Consider the following 20,043-nt stretch of genomic DNA (forward strand, 5'->3'; position numbering starts at 1 on the left):
TAATGTAGCTCTTGAGCGATTAAGCTATTTAGTTGATAAAATTGCGGGGCAGCGCTAAAAAGTTTGTTCTTGAATGTCTGAGTGTGGCCGCAGCGTGATCTGTGAGAGTGACTGAGCGTGTGTGCGTTAGATACAGCGAAGACAGCGCATTAGTTTAGAACTCTTCTAATTTTTTTTTTTTTAAACGTAGAGTAATATATTAGAATGAGTACATTACAAAATAAATTTCTTAGAACGAGTACATTATTATTTATGGGCTTAATAACAAGATGCAAACAATCAGAATATTGTACCTGGTGGGGAGTGCCCAATGTAAACATGAAACATATGCCATTACCTATATTGTACTGTGGTACAGTTATGGAGGCCCTTCATAATGCAGAGGTCAACTGCCTGCTCTGCCAATAGTTAGAAATGGCACTATAGTATGCAGTGTTTAATAAACAGCTGTTTTATTAAACTCTTCTGAGGTGAAATTCAATGCAGTCCCGCATCGTGATATGTATCGTATCGTGGCCTCTGTATCGTGATACTTATTGTATCGTGACTTTGCTGGTGATACACAGCCCTAGTTACTAGCATATATAATTTGTGCAATACGTGAAATTATGTATGGAAACAGCTCGAGGGCAATACAACAAAATTTATGCGATTAAGTTTTTTTCATTACGCACCATTTTATCGGTAAAAGGCCATTTGGATGGAAACAGGCGGGAGACAGCAAATTTCGCTAGGGCTGGCTCGATACCACTTTTTCAGAACTGATCCCGATCCAATACCAGAAATTCTGAGTATCGGCCAATACCAATCCGATACCAGCGCAGTTTTTTTTTTTTAAATCAGTGTAGAATTTCTACACCTCAATGTGTTGACCTGATCATCACTATTTTGTGTGTTAAACACACTCTACCACATATAGACAACTTCATTGTAAAGAAAAATAGCAAATTAATAAATACATAGTCATAATCTATGACAAAAATACTAGTGTACTACTAATTTATAGTGCTCTCTACTCCAGTGTTGTGATCTAACAGACACCCGCTAGAAAGTAACAGGCTTTAGAAACAGCACTAAACTCCAGCAAGATAAAGTCCTTTTTATGCAAAACCACTGATCTTTATCTACAGATCAAGTATAATAATAGGAACACTGAATCATCTTGGAGAGTGTTTCATCATCTTGACTGTCATAACCGACCGCGACACGCAGTTTGAATGCTGAATGGAGGATGACTGACAGCCGCAGCGGAGAGAAGAGTTTACGGGAACTTGAATTTAACGACTTAAATATTAATCTGAACCTCACATTAAACTATGGAATGGCTTCAGAACACTTGAAATATAGTGCACGAAAACTTTATGGTGCTTTATAATGTGTTTGTGCCTTTCTTGGGACTTAACAATAATACAGAATAGTATACGCACAATATCGGATTTGGATCGGTCTCGTTTGACCGATACCCGATCCGGCAGAAAATGGCAGTATCGGAGCGATACCGATACTAAATATCGGATCGGCACACCCCTAAATTTCGCCAAGGTTTTTTTAAAAACACATTCTCTTTGTCGATAACAAAACAGCACAAAAACTGATTGGAAACTTGGCTACTGATGTCATCATCATGCAAAGTCTTACTGATATGGAGAGAGTCTCATTCTTGTGGTCAAAGGTCATCTTCCCTATGTATCCTCTTTGAGACAGCATGGAGTCAAAGTAGTACTTACAGCGTACAGAAAGATACCTGGAAACACACAGAAACACAACCTACATCACCATCAATACCCTAAACTCTGCATTCAACATGGACAAGCCCTTTGATATGTCCCACTGCAACTTGCTGTTTTATCAAGGCAAGACACTACAGGCAAAACAGCAAAACCGTTGTTGTTTTTTTCATGCACTGGTCAATTTTGAGATTATAGGCTTTTCATAACATCTTCTTTCAGACTAGTGGAAAAAAACATACAAAAGAGACTTTTAAGTCTTTATTTTATTGAACTTTATCTATGTGCATCTGAATTTTTTTTCTGGCTGATGTGCAGTACAGTATTTTATGATTTATGGAGTGATAAAAAGCGATCCAAAATCCCTGCAGTAAAAATCTTTAACTCTAATATGTCAACAAAATTTACCTTTGAGAGGCATTAAAATATCAAAAGCAGACAAACAAAGGCTGCTAAATTTGAGACCATTGAATTGGTGGTTTGAAGTTCAGGCATATTAAAACAATCTATTTAAAAACATTTCAAATCAGTCAGCAAGAATCAAACGAGAGCCTGCAATGAAACTTGTGAAACTTACATTCTCATTTCAGCGTAGACATTGTGTCTGGTGTTCATGATCTCAGTTAACTGGCGGATGAAAGCCTCCAGACCCTTGACCTGTCGGGCTATGTTATTGAAGTTTTCCTTTGCCTCATGGTACTGCCTAGAAGATTCAATGACAAACAACTTGACCATTGAAACATCATAACATATAAACCACACCTACATGACAAACAATGAAGATGCGTTTACAGATAAGCAGGGAAAATAACTACATGGTACTACCATGGTACATTATCAATTAATTAATCCAATTACCATATTCATATGTTAATACCATAGAATAATTTAGTATAATTACATATTTTAATAGTATGGTAGCATGGTATAATTTAATAGGCAAATCATTTCATATGAGAAACAGTTTATTTTAAAGTGCCCCTATTATGCCATTTCCAATATTGCCTTTCATGCAGTGTGTAATGTAGCTGTATGTGAATGTAAACGATCAGCAAATTTGTAAAGCCGAAAGTGCACGATAAATAAAGTTACTGTCTCCCAAAATAAAGAATCAACTCTCTACAGCCTAAACGAGTTGTTAGTAATTCGAATCCCACTTCCGTGATGGCTACACGTCACAGGGTAACACATTTGCAAAATTCCCGCCTATGTTCTACTCTGGCCGGCCGCAAACAACTTGACCCTGCCCACAAACACGTCATTTTACTGACGACTGCTTCTCTAATCTCGGGGAGTTCAACGTGGGATTCATCAAACGCTTGCTCTTGAAAGATGGCTCAGTACCCAGTTTATTTGGACCAGCTGGCTCCACTGAATCACAAATATGATAAATAATAGATATTTATATTTTCTATCGAGCGTTCAAAATACGGAACTATGGCAATGGGCGTATCATTTCCGACGCGCTGTACGCGGTAGACCAATCACAACAGACTGGGCCATCAGACCAATCAGAGCAGAGTAGGCTCACGGAAAGGAGGATTTTAGAGAGACTGAATCTTAGAACTGCTTTGGACGAATCTTTTGAGAATTGCTGGAAAATGAGGTGATATTAAATGCATATTTTGAGAAAACGAAAGCGTTTTTTGACATTGCATGCATGTAATCCTATTGTAAGAGACTCACAAATCAATATTAGGAACCTTAAAATTGGCATAATAGGGGCCCTTTGAGAATGGAGGGAAGAATCGGAGAGGAAATATGTTTAAATATCCTGCAAAGTTTTAAAAACGTGTTGAAAAAGTGTTGAAAAATTGGTGAGCAAGTGATGGAATGCTAAATTTCTCCAAATCTGTTCGGATGAAGAAACAAACTCATCTACATCTTGGAATTCTTGAGAGTGGGTACATTTCAGCAAATTTTAATTTTTGGGTGAACTATTCCCTTAAAAGGTCATAAATGTGTTTAATTTTTCTTCATGTTAAAAGTAATTTTTTAATTCTTTCTTTTAATTTTGGGGTAAGATACCATCCAGTCACATTCTTTTGACAGGCTTTGTGAGATTTGCCCGGGGACTGTGTATATGTACCTGACGATAGTGTCTCTGTGTCCTTGTTGGTCCTGCTGTGTGTTGATCTTGTGTCTGAGGCGGCTGATCTCGCTGTCCAAACTCTTCGCTGTTCTCCTCACATCCAAGCGCTCGGGGCAGATTTCTGAGGCTTTTGCTATAGATGCCTGTCGGGGAAAAAAACAAAACAAAAACGGTTCACACAAATACTAATCTTTTCATATCTAACGGATCAGTGTAAGATGTCAGTGTTTGGTCACCTGTAACTCCAAGTCCTTCACATTCAGGTTCGTCTTTAGTGTCTCAATCATGTCCACATGTGCTTTCTGCTTTTCGTCATAGTGTTTTTTATGATGTTTACTCCTTGCCAACTCCTGATCGCTGCTGCTCAATTGCTCCTACATTTAAATCACATAAAAACAAATTTGTTTACTAGGTGGGACACACTGATAATTAAGGATGTATGCTGTTGTGGACTTGTTTCATTCAGTATTAAGTGAACTTGAGGATCATGATCCTTATTTCAAAGCTTGACAGTCCGCCATTTTTAAACATTAGAATTTTTAAACAAGAGGAATTAGGACTCTGTTGGTTAAAAGTTGTCCACTGATGATGTTACACACATTCTTGAAAGAAACATCTTCTCTGACCTTAATGGGCTCAGCTTCCTCTGCGATGCTGTTAAAAGCTTCCCTCTGTTGCCGGCAGAGCTGGTCGGCCTCCTCATATTCCTCCTTGTGTGTCAGCACCTGATCTCGCACAGCTTCAAATTCCTCTCGACACACATTTATTCGGCTGCAGAGCTCCTCCAGTTCCTCTTCCTGAACACAGAGACATAATGAGACACAGAGATCCACCAAAACATTTATCTTTTTAATGAGCGAATCTGTTTGTTACCAAAGGTTTCAAGTCTTCTGACTGAGGTTCCTCAACATTCTGTAATTCTGTCAGCTCTGCTTGAAGCTTCCGACAATGCTCCTATTAGTAAAAATAAACAAAGAATACATATTAGGACACATTCAGTTAAAACGCTATGATGTGGTCTCTGCACGGCTGGTATTTAATGACCTGGGCCTTCTTGCGGTCTTCATAGGCTCTCCGAAGAAGAGTTTGGTTCTGCCTCTCGTCCTCAGTGACTTGCTGCATGTCCTGCTGAAAGCGATCCAAATGTGTTTGCTGGGCATGTAAAGCAGATTGCAAATGTCTGCAGAAGAAAGAAAAAAAGGTTTTTGATCTTTCTTGGTTGTTGATCAGCTTAATAGAAAACTGTCCATATGAATATCAATTCCAAATTCAAGCCAACTTCAAAATTAATGAAAAATATCCAAGTAAAATATCAAAAATACAAAACAACAAAAAAAGTTCTCAGTGCAGATGGAAGGCTTGACAATGCACAATTTAATGATAATGTTGAATGTTGGCTTGACAAAGACTTGTTTGAAAAGAATTTTCATAACAATCTGAAGAGAAATTTAGAATTTTACCATTACCGTTACCATTCAAAAATCTCTTATGTTTACCAAGGCTGCATTTATTTGATAAAAAAAAAAACAAACAAACAGTAAAAACAGTAATATTGTGAAATAATATTACAATTTATTATATATTATTGTAATTTATAAGAGTGCACCGATCAGGATTTTTTTGACAGGAAGCAGTATCTGCCGATACCGATCTTTTTCGGATTTTTTAATTTGAGGGGGGCTTTTTTTTTTTTTTTTACATTTTTCAAAAATGTATAATTATCTCAGCTAAATGTTTGATCATGCAGTGCATTTTTGTTTTTATAATGGGGAAATTGTAGCACAATAGCTTACACACAGCACAAGCCCGATTTTGTGAGCTGTATGTGAGGCGGCCTCATGCCAGTTTCACACATAGGCCTCCTCCGTTTGCAGTGCGTATGCAGTCCATGTGCGGTACAGAAGCATTACGACTCATATTGTGCTTTCTCACAGGAGTCCGCTACTGATCCGTGGCTGTTTACCACAAACACAACATTTATCCATTTTGATTTCAAATCCAAACGTTGTTACTGAAAATGCTTTTTGAGTATTGTGATTCTCTATAGTAATACAATCTTTCATAGACGTGTTTAAACGCAATAAATATAAGCAAGAGTATGGGTTAACCTGGCGTTATGTGTGCGCGCTTTGAGTGTGCATGAGCGCACTGTCTCTAGGAGAGTGCGCGAGTGCTGAATGGTTTAAACTGGCAAGAATTAAAAAGAAATGAAAATTATAAACTTCAGTGACAATTCAACACTGCCTCGATTGTGCAAGTTTTCTGTGTCAACTGTGTAGTGTGCAGCTCGTTTATAGTGCAGACGCGATGTGCTGATTTGAAGCCTTTTGAGAGGAAAAGAGAGAGTGTGCGCGGTGATTCACACATGCTGTTTGTGAAATTACGTCTCACAGATAGTTTTCAAATTACTTTGAAAGTTATTTAATGAAGAAATATGAATTGTACCTCACCTTCAGCATTCCAGGATTCTTTGATGAATACAAAGTTCAAAAGAACAGAATTTATTTGAAATTGCAATGTTGTAGCATTATAAATGACTATCACTTTTGATCTATTTAATTTGTTCTTGCTGAATAAAAATACTAATTTCTTTCAAAAAAAAAAATGATGGTGTTGCTGCTAAGGTGTTCTAAATTGTTGCTAGATGGTTGCTAGGTTGATCTGGGTGGTTGATACAAGTTAACTAGAGAGACAGATACTAATGTTACTGATAAGATGCATCACACCCAGAAATACCATATTTTTATAAGTGTGCATTGCAGTTCTGTCATCTGCTGTTTTAAATGCTTGAGCTCTTTAAAGTCGGCTGGATTTTGATTAGCTGTCAATGTTTTTATCGTTCATTAGCTGGAAATAATCATTCAGAAAGTGATTCCAATCATATTGTTCTTCTGTGTCATCTTAAGTATTCTGCTGTTTTTCCATCTCATCCGTTTCTTTATGACTGCAAAGCAATGCCCCATGCTTTAGGTCAAAATATGTTGCATGTAGAAAGTTAAGGGTTTTGAAAAAAAAAAAACTAAAGACCTAAACTGTGGTAACAAATTGATTTATTTTTTGCCATGCACTGAAATGAATCCCATCTCAAAAATGGATTTAATATTTTCAAACCTGATTTCCTCTTCAACATCTTTGCTGAGGTAGCGTACTCTGTCCTGTTCGGAGGAATAGTAACGGTTATAGTAGACCTGGTCCCCCTCACGTGTAAAGGCCTCCATGCAGTTGCGTGGTCGGTTTACACTCTGCATGACTTTTCTCGCATCTTTAGCGTTCTGTGGGAAAATCAAAGCAGACATCTTCACTCTCTTCACTTCACAGGATGTGGAAACACTTTACGATCAAACAGGAAAATGCTTGTGGGCCTCCTCATGGTCTTACCTTGATGAGCAGAATGGTTTCAATTCCTCTCATGTCGATCAGGCAGTTGGCCACAACTGAATTCTCAATGTCAAGTGCCTGGAGCACAGTTGGATATTCAGGGTGATCGACAGCCCTGAAAACCAATAAAAGAAAATATTTTATTCATCTTTTCAATCATACAAAGTTCTCTTTTGTGCTTTGACGGATAAACTTATAATGGCTACAAACCAACAATATGAAGTACTGGCTACAAACCAACAAGCTGAAACTTTTTCATGTTTTCCTTCTACTTTAGTGTGTTTTGTAGCTGTTTGTGCATGTACAAGATCTGCAAAGTTACAAAGCTCAGAGTCTCCAACAAAAGGTATTTTTCTATCTAAAAGAGAAGGCTGATCCAGACCGGCCAAAAAACGCCTCGATTGAATTCTCCCTCACATTTCTACATCACTATGTGGAAATATTTGCATACCACCCAAATGGATACGCAAAGAAAGAAGGCGTGCTTTCAGGTATCGCAGTAGTGTTGTTTTTTAGCTCTGCTTATAACTGGCGACGAAAAGACGACAAACATGATTCACTACGTGTTCTGCTTCACACTGGATGCTCAAGTTGAGCTGAAGCAGGACGCGCCCGTTGTGCTTTTACACTGGCGGCATCATGTGCAGGTTTACCACTCAGCTCAAACTGACAGAGTAAAACTGACGACATTATTAACTGTTCTTATAATTGCTTTTAGGGATGCACAATATTATCGGACTGATATCGGAATCGGCCGATAACGGCTTTAAATGTAAATATTGGCATCGGCCCGGTATGAAAATGATGATTAGATTGACTGTTTTTGATCGCTGCATTTAAACTGCGAATGCATTTACAGAATGACGCGTTCGGTGTATGATGGAGTAAACAGTAATATCACGTGCAGTGGCAGCAGCGGCAGCCTCGCCCAGGTCCTAACAAGTCCCATTCGGTAAGGAGTTTTAATCTGTAGGAGGCGCTGTTGGCCTACTTCTAATAAAATTAAAAGTAAAATAGCCTACACAAATAACATTTTAGACTGTTTCTGATTAAATAAAGCAGTAATTGATGCCATAAAATAATGAGTATGTTTTGATTTAAAGGTCAGAAGCTATAGCTTACATGAAAAAAAAATCACAAACATGATACTTGTAAATTAAATAATTGTATATATACTGATTTATTCATTAATGTGTAATATGTTTTATTTTTTAAACAAATCATAAGCTCTAAAAGATTTTCAGAATTTTTACAACTCTTTTGCTTTAGACCATCTACAAATGTTAAATCTTAAAGCTGCAGTCCGTAACTTTTTTGTGTTCAAAATTTACAAAATTTATATATTAAGCGATTACACCATGAATCCATTTTCCAAACCGTGTTTTTGGCTTGTGCTGAATCACTACGGTACACCTATAATAAGTGTTTATATTCGGACTATTTAGACTGGTTAAGGTAGGTACCGCTGCGGAGTAGCCCAGTACCTGCGTGATTTATCAGACATAAATAGAGAGAAGTGGCTCCGGCTACAATGTTCTTCCACAAGACGCACGCAGTTCTGTTTATTAACCGCTAGAGCGCCAAAAGTTACAGACTGCAGCTTTAAAATAAAATGGTAGGGTTAACACTGCATCTTTCTGGGAAAAAAAAAATGCAGCTATTGATAAATAGTTTATTTATAGTTATTTTCAAAGCTTCAATGTACTGTCAAAAAACCTTCATTATTGTTTAATTCTAACAAATAAGTTCTTATTAAAAACTAGCCAAAATTTGTTATAATTTCTGCACAGGAGAGACTTGATGTTGTTTCCAAACAAAAGGCAATATATCGGTATCAGTATCGACCAAAATGAGTTGAAAAATATCGGCATATCGGATATTGGCAAAAATCCAATATCGTGCATCCCTAATTGCTTTGGAAGCTAAAGCTCACGATTATGGTAAGGGGCGTTACATTTCCGACACACGCTTGAGATGTTCGGCTAATCACAACACACTGGGTCAGCTGGCCAATCAGAGCACACTGCGCTTTCTGAAGGAGGGGCTTTGTAGAAATCAACACGTTTTTGAAAGACTGAGCATAGAGTATCTGCAATAATGAACAGTATGTGAAAAAATTATGCTTTTTTTTCTTCATTAATGCATGCTAACATATTCTATTACACCCAATACACAAAATAATGAGCTTTGAAAATAGTATCATATGACATATTTAAAGGGATAGTTCACCCAAAAATTTTAATTTGATATTTATCTGCTTACCCCCAGGGCATCCAAGGTGTAGGTGACTTTGTTTCTTTAGTAGAACACAAACGAAGATTTTTAACTCAACCCGTTGCAGTCTTTTTAATAGCATGACACCAAATTGCCAGAGAATTAAAATAAGGCAGAAAATGAAGAATTACAGAAAACTGAGGTAATCATTCCAAAATTAGGTCAGGTAAGGTAATGTAATGTATATCGATCACTCCTCTCTTCATTCTCTGCTAATGTCTCCACTGCTAAAAGGACATACTGCCGTTGTACCTGCACTCACTCACATCGTTAACACCTTCCTTCACACTGGTGTTTTTCCCTCAACATTTAAACAGGCTCGTATAACTCCACTTCTTAAGAAACCCACTTCTCAAGCTACCTGCTCTTGACGTTGTAGGCCGTGTTGGTAAACGTGCTGACGATGATCTGAGGTCTTCTGCCCTGCTGGAAGTAGCGACTCATGATTCTCTGTAACTCTCTCTCGTCAGCGTGGTTATCGCAACAGAAAGCTAACATCAGAGCCTTCAAACAACACTCCACTGCAAGACCCAGCTCTGGATCTCGCAATCGGATACAGAACCCTAGAAACAAAACAACCCTTAAGCATCAAAATTCCATACGATGCCATTTCTACTAAAGCCTAAACTATATTTCAGTTTTAACGCAAACACTTAGGGTGTGCAAAGCTGAAGACATAGCCTTTCAATAATACAGATTATTTCACTGCGTGCATGAAGACATGAACACCAGAAAGTTTCGTCCTTGCCCAGTGACTGCCCTATTTTTCAGGGATGCACCGAAATTTCGGCCGCCGAAAATTATCGGCCGAATATGGCATTTTTGGTTTTCAGCCGAAAGAGAAAAACGGCCGAAAAAATATGGCGCGCCGCACTGCCCCAAGTACATCCAGAATTTTCATTTCGGTGCATCCCTATTTTTCTCTAAAAGTTATGACTGATAGAATTGTCTGTGTACTCATTTTAACTAGAGTTGCAGGTATCTTTTAACTTTCTAAGGTTCAGGATAGGGCTGGGCAGTATATTGAGTTTGTATGATATATCGATATATTTTTAATAGGCGATATGGTATGAAGCAATACTGATATACAGTTGTTTGACACAGAGTGAGCTGCTGCAGGGAAAATTTATAATCCAATTTGTCCTAAACATGAGACATGCTTTATATTAAGAGCTTTAAAATAACTGGTAAGATATAGCTAACACTATATGCTTAAAGTGGCTCGCCCCATCAGATGCTCTGACAGACTCATATGCTGTTTAGTGCGTTTGAGATGTGCCGTTTTCCTTCGTGCATAACTTACATTTCACAGTTATATTCTTCATCTGTAAATGTTAGAAAGTCTTGGAAATTTTTCCATATTTTGCTGTCGGGAGCCTTTTGCATGCGATTCTCCGCTAAACTTCACAGACTTCAGTGAACGAGCACCACCGCACACATGCGCGCCAAACAGACGGAGAGCAATAGAATAAGAGCGCAATAATTGTGTCATATGTAGAATTTGAAACCTACAAGTAAGTGTATTTTATGATAGCAGTAATGGGGTAATCAAAAATAAAATGCAATTAATCTGTACTCTTGTGTTTATTTACTTTCATTTTTAGTTTAATGAATTGAACTTCTGCCTTAAAAAGATTATTTTTTAGATTTTAATGTTACAATGTTAGAATGTAATGTGATTTTAGCCCATTTTTTGCACATGATGGATAGCATAGCCTACTTTCACTATATTTGTTTTCATTGCCTTTAATATAAACATTGTTTTATTGGACAAAATTGGGCAGGATATTAAAAAAATAAAAATAAAATAAATATTTAAATACATAATTTTTAATCCAAATAGAAAATGTAGAGAATACCGAGATATATACCGTATATCGCATTTCAGCCAAAAAATACAGAGATATGATTTTTTTGGCCATATCGCCCAGCCCTAGTTCAGGATACTTACCAAGCGGTCCAACGGGTTTCTTCTTGAACTGACCCCGCCGGTCAGCCTCATCTATAGCCCTTAGCAGTGGCGGCATATGCTCACCAAAACGACAAACCTGGTTACCGCGACTGTTTTCCATTGCAGCCAGGTTACGTCGCTTTGATTCAATTGTACGCTGCAGGTCCTGCTTTTCACGGCTACAGAATAAAGAGAAAAGTAAAATTACAAGATATACAAAGTGAGACCGGTCAATAGATAAAACAAGAATTAGAAACGAGGACATTTTTGTTGTACATTTAAGATCCAGTGAAACCCAAAAGTTTGGGACCACTAGCGAAATGCTTATTTTTTTAACTTTTTCCTATTTTAATTAGGTAAAATTTTTGATTATTAATTATGTGATCAGAATTTCAATGAAAGCAAGACAATCTTGCTGGGACTGTCTGTACAAAAACTTCCCATTATCAGTGCCAGTAATACAGTGGAACAGTTGGGTTTCAGAACTAAAAATCATATTTATTTTCTCATAGGGAAACTGATTTGGAATGATAACTTTAAGACTTTTTAAGACAGACCTACTGTGAGCTCAGAGGTTGTTAATCGATGGTATACACTTCTGTTGAAGCCACATAATTTCAACTTCTTTTTTAAAGGGGTCATATGATGCCCATTTTCCACAAGTTGATATGATTCTTTAGGGTCTTAATGAAAAGTCTGTAACATAGTTTGGTTAAAATTTCTCAATGGTAGTGTAAAAACAATTTTTTTTTTACCGTCAAAAACAGCTCTTATCAGATCAAGCCGTTTTTGTAGCATTTCCCTTTAAATGTTAATTAGCTATGCTGACCCCGCCCCTCTCTTCCAGCTGCTCTCAGAGACTGTGTTTACTTTAGCCGCATTCATCGTGAAACTTGCTAATTAGCACATTATTAGGAAAGGCGATTTGCAAAGATTCATTACAAAACATTATACTCACTTCTTCTGTAGATGAGGCTGGATCATGAATGATTCACGCGAACATAGACGCATTTAGGCAGATCGGGGGAGCATTCCCTTCAGAAACAAACAAAATCCACTGCGAGTTCAGCGGCTCAGATGTCAGGAGTAAATGACGACTGCTATGTTCATTATTACATCCAACAACAGAACACCTCATTGCTTGTTAGGAGTCATTCTTGTCTACATCTGCTCCAGCGGTGAAACAATGGCGGACTGATGACAGCTCACTCAGGGCGGGTCTGAGGTAAGACACCAGTCCAGTCTGTGCTGAAACGCTACTGTCAATCAAACTATCGTGGGAGGGGCCTGAGCATCTGAGATCGGTTCGATTTGAGAAAGGGGAAAACATTTAACCAGATTAAAAAAAAAACACCGGGTGGATTTTTATCATTATAGGGTGGTTGTGTACACAACACTGCCAACACACATTTCAGTTCAAACAACTTGTAAAAGTGCATGTAGCATCCTATGACCCCTTTAAATAATTGTGTTCAAAAGCAGAATTCCTGGTGAAAAACTACATTACCCATGATGCTGCAGAGAAATCTCCACCTATCAGAGAATTGTGACAAGTAAATCACGGCAAAAGAACACTTTAGTGCCGCCAACTCCCATGAAGCACTGTGAATGACGAGATCTCACTCTGATGAGAGTCAGTCTCCCTAGGCCAGGGGTGTCAAACTCAATTCCTGGAGGGTCGCAACCCTGCAAAGTTTATGCCAACCCTGCTCCAACACACATACCATTTAGTTTTCAAATATGCCTGAAGGACTTGATTCGATGGATCAGGTGTGTTTAATTATGGTTGGATCTAAACTCTGCAGGGTTGTGGTCCCTGCCCTAGGCTCTCAAACTACAATATTTGTAAAAATAACATTCATGTTTTACAATAAATGTATTATATATTGTTTCTGTATGTATAATCAGAATCTTTAAATCAAGTTTCATATATCTCTACCATTTTTAATTCAATTATGGCATTTGCAATGGTTCATGGGATTGTTGTTATTTCCCTCATTAAAGCCATTATGTTTTGTATCTTTGACTTTTCAAACACAATTTTGCTTGAATTTTGAAGTTTGTAATGTTGTAATATTACCTTCATAGCTGGTTTGGTTCAAGGCTTATAACTCTTTAATGAGGACCTTTTTTAAATTTCTTTTTTAAGAGATGTCTTTTTTTAACCCTGACTTTTACCAACAGTTGCACTAACCTCATTCTACCCAGTTTTTCTTTAGCAGTGGCGCAGGCCTGTGTAAACTGATCGATCTGCTGAGCCAGAGTGGAGTCCTGGAAACTTAGATCTTCCAGCTCAGCCTGAATGTGATTCATCTTCTCCTCACGAGCATGAGTGTCAGCTGAGTTCGTCTGACTTATGCTGGACAGAGTGAGAAGGGGTTGGGTCATAATGAAACAGCTGGAAATGGTACAAGAATAATGTTGCATAACATTGTTTCCTTTTCGGCACACTTTTGAAGTACCTGTGTTTGAGTTCTTGGATCCGCTTGTTAAGCTGATCTTTATCCTTTACAAGGTCTCTCAAGTTAGTTTTTTTACGATGGAGACCAGCCTAAGCCAAGAAAAATGAAAATTAGCACTGAGATGTGAGTAGGGTTGGGAATCGAAAATCGATTCCAATTCCAGAATCAGATACTTAAAGTCAGGAATCGGATACTTTTTTCCAACCTAAATAAACCTGCTGCCGTCTGTCATTAATGTTTATTTATACATTGAAGACTAACCAGTGTTATTTTAAAGATAAATAGATTATTCTGTTTCTGTGGTATTTCTGTACCTGGATATTACTGTTAAACCTACCTGAAAAACTTAAAGCACAGTTCATTTTAGTTGTATCTTGTTATTGTATTTGTTTGTGCCACTGCTTGTCATTTATCTATTCTTATTTTATTACTGACTGTTTAATGTTTTTTTAGTTAAAATAAATTAAATTCAGAGTTTGGAATCAAATTTCTTTTTAAATATCTTTCTCACAATATAAATATGAATCAACAACATTATAAATTGTAAAACACAAATACACGAGGTGATGAAACATTTAGGTTGGATGATTGCAGTTTAAAAATATGTCTAAAAAATACCCTAACTCCCCCCTCAAATAAAAAAAAAATCCCCCCCATAAGAGCCACCTAAAGGGGGAACCCCCCCCCCATTTTCCAAAACGAAATTCAGGCCCTGTGGCAATCTGCCAGGACCTTCCTCACTATTCTAAGTGCTCCAGTGTTTCGCTACACTTGCGATCAGCAAGTAACAGCTAAGTATAATATTTGGATTAAAGCTAACATGTTGCAAGAGAGGTGACACCACCAACATGACAAAGCACTTTAATTAAACAGATCGTTAAAGATCACGACCACGATTCAAACACCAACGTGATCTTGAATCGTGATTTTTTTGCAAAAAGAGACAGAATAAATATATTTGATATCTAAATGTTTGAATTCATTTTTTTTAACCACATTGGAATCGAAACTGGGAATCGATGAGCAGAATCGGAATCGGAATTGATAAAATCCAGACGATACCCAACCCTAGATGTGAGCCCAAAGTTTCCTTTTTCCCTCCTTATTGTGTTGTGCATGCAAGCATGTGATTGTGCACCTCGGCGGCTTTGAGGTCTCGGTTGCGCGTCTGTACTCGGCTCTTCAGTTCAGCACACTGTGGCTGCAGCTGCTGCATCCGATCTGTCACACCCTCCAGCTGATCCTGCAACTTTCTGAATACCCTGTTGGCCTCCTGAACCTTCCCCTATACAAAGAAAACCCAAAATAGACACCCTGCACATTACTGTGAATGAGACATAATTAGATTTCATTAAAGGGTTAGTACACCCAAAAATGAAAATTCTCTCAGAATTCATCAAAAATATCTTAATTTGTGTTCCGAAGATGAACGGAGGTCTTACGGGTTTAGAACGACATGAGGGTGAGTAATTAATGACAGAATTTTAATTTTTGGGTTAACTATCCCTTTAAGCATTTTCTTCACAATGAAATAACTAGGGCTGCTGGCTGTGCACAACCCAACAGAGCTATGTAATATCGGCAGAAAGCTTTGAGGGTTTAACCCAGGGTTGCTGAAAGATTGCAGTATGAAAGCAACTATAATGTCAATGCCATTACAGTTGTGATCTACTGTGCCCAAGAGCAAATTTTGTTTCTAATGTCCTTGCAAATGGTCTACTGTTACTAATGGTCTAATCCAGTGGTTCCCAACCCTGGTCCTGGAGGCACCCCAACACTGCACGTTTTGCATGTCTCCTTAATCAAACACACCTGATTCAGGTCATCAGCTCATTAGTAGAGACTCCAAGACCTGAAATTGGTGTGTCAGAGAAAGGAGACATGCAAAATGTGCAGTGTTGGGGTGCCTCCAGGACCAGGGTTGGGAACCACTGGTCTAATCTATGACATTATGGAAGAAAAAAAATCCTAATAATCTTCACTCCTTTTGTAGCTGTTTTTATTCTTTTGGAGTTTCTCATTGTTATCAAAACACAATTAGCAGGAAATCCTGGTCTCCTAAACCTGATTGTGCTTTAAGTGTTAATGTGTAGGTGGGAAAACCTAAAACAAAACAAAATAAAACTAAAAAAAACTAAACAAAAACAAACACACTCGTGAGCACTTCTGAGGAAAAAGCTGATGGTTAGTGACATCAAATCTTTGAACATTATTCAACTTTTGTTTAATGCACTTTGTATTGGTTAATTTAAAATCATTACCAAAAATTCTTTAGGCATTTTCACTACAACTGTTTGACTGTTGTGCCATTATGATTCACCCCCATTAACACAATGAGATTCGATGCAATGGAAAAATATGATCACTTCTAATGCCCCGAGGCCTGTTTCATAAAACAAGTTTACCAATTAAGCCAGGCTTATGTTCAATAATTCACTGTCAAATGATTTGGTTCCATAAAGCAAATTTAACATAGGCCTAGATCAAGCTCTGACTCTCTCACATACTATTATTTGACTGTTTTTTTTTTGTTTTGTTTTTTACACAGTTTCTAGCTATGCAGCCTTTCTCTCTGGTTTTATTACAGCCGTACCTTTTATAGTTAGCAGAACAGATAGCAGAACATTAGAACATTACAATCTAAAAATCACTCTTTAAAGGGGTCATATGATGCGATTTCAAGTTTTCCTTTCTCTTTGGAGTGTTACAAGCTGTTCGTGAGAAATGAAAATAAATAAAGAAAATGACTATTTTAACGTATAAGAAACACACATTAACTCATTTGAGCTTAGTAATTAGTACTAGCTACTAGCTTATATTTGATTTACCCATTACAATAGTGCCTTTACAGTTACTGCTATCATAAAAATACATTTATATGTAGGTTTAAAATTCTACAGAATATATTTTAGCAAAACTTATATTTTACTCAGAATTATTGCACTACTATTCGAATGCGCTCCGTCTGTTTAGCACGTATGCGTGCAGCAGCGCTCGTTCACTCGCGTAAGCCTTGCCCACTCCTGACAGCAAAATGGATATATTTGCATGACTTTCTAACATTTACAGATGAAAAATATACCTGTGACGTCAGTTATGCACTGAGGAAAACACAACGTCTCAAATGCATTAAACAGCACAAACGTATTCGCTGTTTGCCACGGTGGATCGATTTGATCCATGATCGACATTAAGGTCTGCTTAAGAATAAGTGTGCACAAATTAGTGAGATTGCCTGAATTTAAATAGTCAAGCTATTTAAATAGCTTAAAAAATAATAAAATAACTTGTATTATTTTAAATAATAAAAGTATAGCGCATCCACTAGTAATTATATATAATTAAATCAGTTTTTACCGATGCAAATATGTTAGAAACTAATGCAAATGCCAACTTGTAGCCGATACACACTTTTTTAAATCAATGCATCGCATCATTAACTTTAATGCCGATGCACCGATGCAAATCTGTGAATCTTCCCATCCCTAGTCTATATCACGAACAAACTCCCACATCTGTTAGGAGAAACCTCAGAAAGCGCACCACATCTGCTAGGAGAAACTTCAGAAAGCGCAAACCTGGCTGCCAGGTGTTGTGCAACAGGACCACCAACTACACAATAACATCAACACTCACTGTGTATTTTCTGTCTTTCCTTCTCACTGTTATTTTGTGTGTGTGTGTAAAAGTGTCTGTAATTTTGTTACCAGTGCTTTGGAAATGTACAGACTTTTTACCATGCCAATGAAGCTACTTGAATCTGAATCTATATTGTGGAATAATGTATTTCAGTTAAACTCGCCCCCAAACTGTGAAAATAAAAAAAATTGTGATTTTGACTGATTTAAACATCAGTGTCATTCTGGCCAGAAAAGGCCTATTTAAGACAGGAAAAGCAGAAATCCGGACAGAATTTAATCCTGTAGTCAAATGTGTGGCTTCATGACACTAGAGCAGGGGTAGGCAAGTTCGGTCCTAGAGAGCCGCAGTCCTGCAGAGTTCAGCTTCAACCCTAATCAAACACACCTGAACAAGCTAATCAATGTCTTCAGGATTACTAAGGCTATAGGCAGGTGAGTTTTTTTTTTCAGGGTTGGAGCTGAACTCTGCAGGACTGCTGCTCTCTAGGACCGAACTTGCATACCCCTGCACTAGAGGATACTAGGACCCCAAAAATAATATTCAGTCACCTCCCACTCTTCCACCTTCTGGTCATATTTGACGGTGGATTTCTCTTCAGCTGCGATTTGTTCTCTCATGGGCTTCATCTCCTGCTCCACCTCTGCCACCTGACGCAGACATACATTTCAGTATTAGGTCACAATCTTCGGTTATATAAGATATTTAAAACATGTGATGGGAACCATTCAGAATGATTCTGGTACCTTAACCTTAACAAAACCACTACAATTATATTAAGAAATTAATCAAATTTGATTAGAAAATAATGGAATTGTTGTATTCATTTTGATTTGAGCCATGCAGTCAGAGATCACGTTGTGCTGGCAGTGATTCCTAACCAGAGACCAGGCCATCTGACTCTTCAGCTCATCCAACTTCTGCTGCATTTCATTGAGTGAAGCCAGATTTTTATAGCGCTCTTCTTTCTCGTGGTACTTTCTCTTTAGCTCTTGTAGAGTCTGTGAGAGAGGAAAGGGTGTGGCAGAAATCAGTGAGTGAAAGAGAAATATGCTGCCATCTTAAAGAGCATCTAGTTTAGCAATCCAATAAGATATTGTTTCCAAAGCAGCTTCATCCAATACATAACTTCAGTTCAGTTACATAAACCAACATGTAAGTGAGATTATTTCAGCATTCACCTCCCTGTGCTTCTCCACTGCATTCTGGGTCATGCTCTTGGTCTTCATGATGTAGCTGTAATCTTCTTTCATCTGATCAAGCTGAGTGGCCTTCATGAAAAACTACAGAGCAAATTTCCAAATTTGTATTTGTCATAAGAGAAACAAACGCACAAATGCACACAAACATTAAGACTCACTTTATATTTGTCCCCCTCTCCTTTGGAGTGGAGGAAGTGTTTACTCATTTCTTGGGTTAGGATAGAGACCGGATTGTCCACCTGAGGATGGAAAAACCAAACGGATAAATCAAAGCAGATCATTTAAATAGTTTTGATAGCAAACATTTTGAGAACTAAGTGGATCTTTAGCCATACCTGGATGTTAAAGTGATCCAAAATGGAGATCAGTTCATCCTTTTTCGATGACACTATGTGACCTGGGAGACAGGCAAATCAAACTGTCAGGTGCTAACTCATCTGTCATGTGGTAGAAGCTAACCAAATTAGGCAGATGTCACCATGGACAGGTTGCATGACTTGCCCTCATCCTCTAAACCCATGAACAAAACTATGCAAGGTAAAATAAATATAAACCAGACTACAACAAATACAGGTTCACTAAAGAGTATAAACATGGATCGCACCAACCACAGTGTGTTTTCTGCACTGAATTACTGGGCATGAAACCAACGAATTCAGCATGATTGACAACTTTGGTGCTTGATTTCTAATCTAAAGCAAAACCAGTAGAGCACCACAGAGGTCACATATGTTGTGCACATGTGCACATCTGACTCGACTGGCTGTCGATTACACATCAGGAAAGAATTAGATCCTGGCTTTAATTACAAGCGCTTCAGCAAATCTTCACTTGCCTTCTGTCACGAGAGCACAGACACGAACATTATTTTGGAACGTGTCAAAGTAACATTTTCAGGAGCTATGAAATTGTGAAGTTGAAAAGTTCAGTTATTATATGGGTTTAAACTAAATATTAACAATTTCAACTGAATTAGTTACATGAATCAATAATAATTGTAAATATAAACGGCCTTGTCAAGATTGAATTTAGGGCTGCACGATTAATCGAATGCGATTGTCATGCGCATTTTAATAGTAATGCCGGTTCTGTAATCAGCAGGAAATCATCATCACGTGCTTTCAGATGGAGCAGAATTTACTACACATAGCCGTAGTTCACTGACAAGTTACGCAAAAAAATCGCAGACGATTTTATTGCGCGATTCTGAAATCGAAGAAATCGTTCGCGATAATGAGAGCTGATTGCATAGCTTCTCAGTGAACTACGGCTCTGTGAAGTAAATGCTGCTCCATCTGAAAGCATGTGAAAATACCAC

The 20,043-nt window shown here is 37.8% G+C and overlaps 1 protein-coding gene across 3 annotated transcripts in view; it reads right to left on the reverse strand.

The window, feature by feature from the left end:
- Positions 1–20,043, reverse strand: part of LOC107701334 (structural maintenance of chromosomes protein 6-like) — a 40,707-nt gene that overhangs the window by 11,208 nt on the left and 9,456 nt on the right. For all 3 annotated transcript variants that reach the window (XM_016503324.1, XM_016503323.1, XM_016503325.1), the window contains 19 exons: positions 19,061–19,122; positions 18,884–18,964; positions 18,705–18,806; positions 18,405–18,524; positions 18,075–18,173; positions 15,023–15,169; positions 13,885–13,973; positions 13,617–13,781; positions 11,423–11,601; positions 9,833–10,034; positions 7,198–7,312; positions 6,931–7,091; positions 4,864–4,999; positions 4,693–4,773; positions 4,446–4,616; positions 4,056–4,193; positions 3,817–3,962; positions 2,305–2,430; positions 1,639–1,744 (listed from right to left, as the gene is read on the reverse strand). In XM_016503324.1, the coding sequence (XP_016358810.1) occupies positions 1,639–1,744; positions 2,305–2,430; positions 3,817–3,962; positions 4,056–4,193; positions 4,446–4,616; positions 4,693–4,773; positions 4,864–4,999; positions 6,931–7,091; positions 7,198–7,312; positions 9,833–10,034; positions 11,423–11,601; positions 13,617–13,781; positions 13,885–13,973; positions 15,023–15,169; positions 18,075–18,173; positions 18,405–18,524; positions 18,705–18,806; positions 18,884–18,964; positions 19,061–19,122 (2,426 nt within the window). The remainder of the gene's footprint in view (positions 1–1,638; positions 1,745–2,304; positions 2,431–3,816; positions 3,963–4,055; positions 4,194–4,445; positions 4,617–4,692; positions 4,774–4,863; positions 5,000–6,930; positions 7,092–7,197; positions 7,313–9,832; positions 10,035–11,422; positions 11,602–13,616; positions 13,782–13,884; positions 13,974–15,022; positions 15,170–18,074; positions 18,174–18,404; positions 18,525–18,704; positions 18,807–18,883; positions 18,965–19,060; positions 19,123–20,043) is intronic.

The sequence above is a fragment of the Sinocyclocheilus anshuiensis genome, unplaced genomic scaffold (assembly GCF_001515605.1).
Source record: "Sinocyclocheilus anshuiensis isolate Anshui unplaced genomic scaffold, SAMN03320099.WGS_v1.1 scaffold1726, whole genome shotgun sequence".
In the NCBI taxonomy this organism is placed as follows: Eukaryota; Metazoa; Chordata; class Actinopteri; order Cypriniformes; family Cyprinidae; genus Sinocyclocheilus; species Sinocyclocheilus anshuiensis.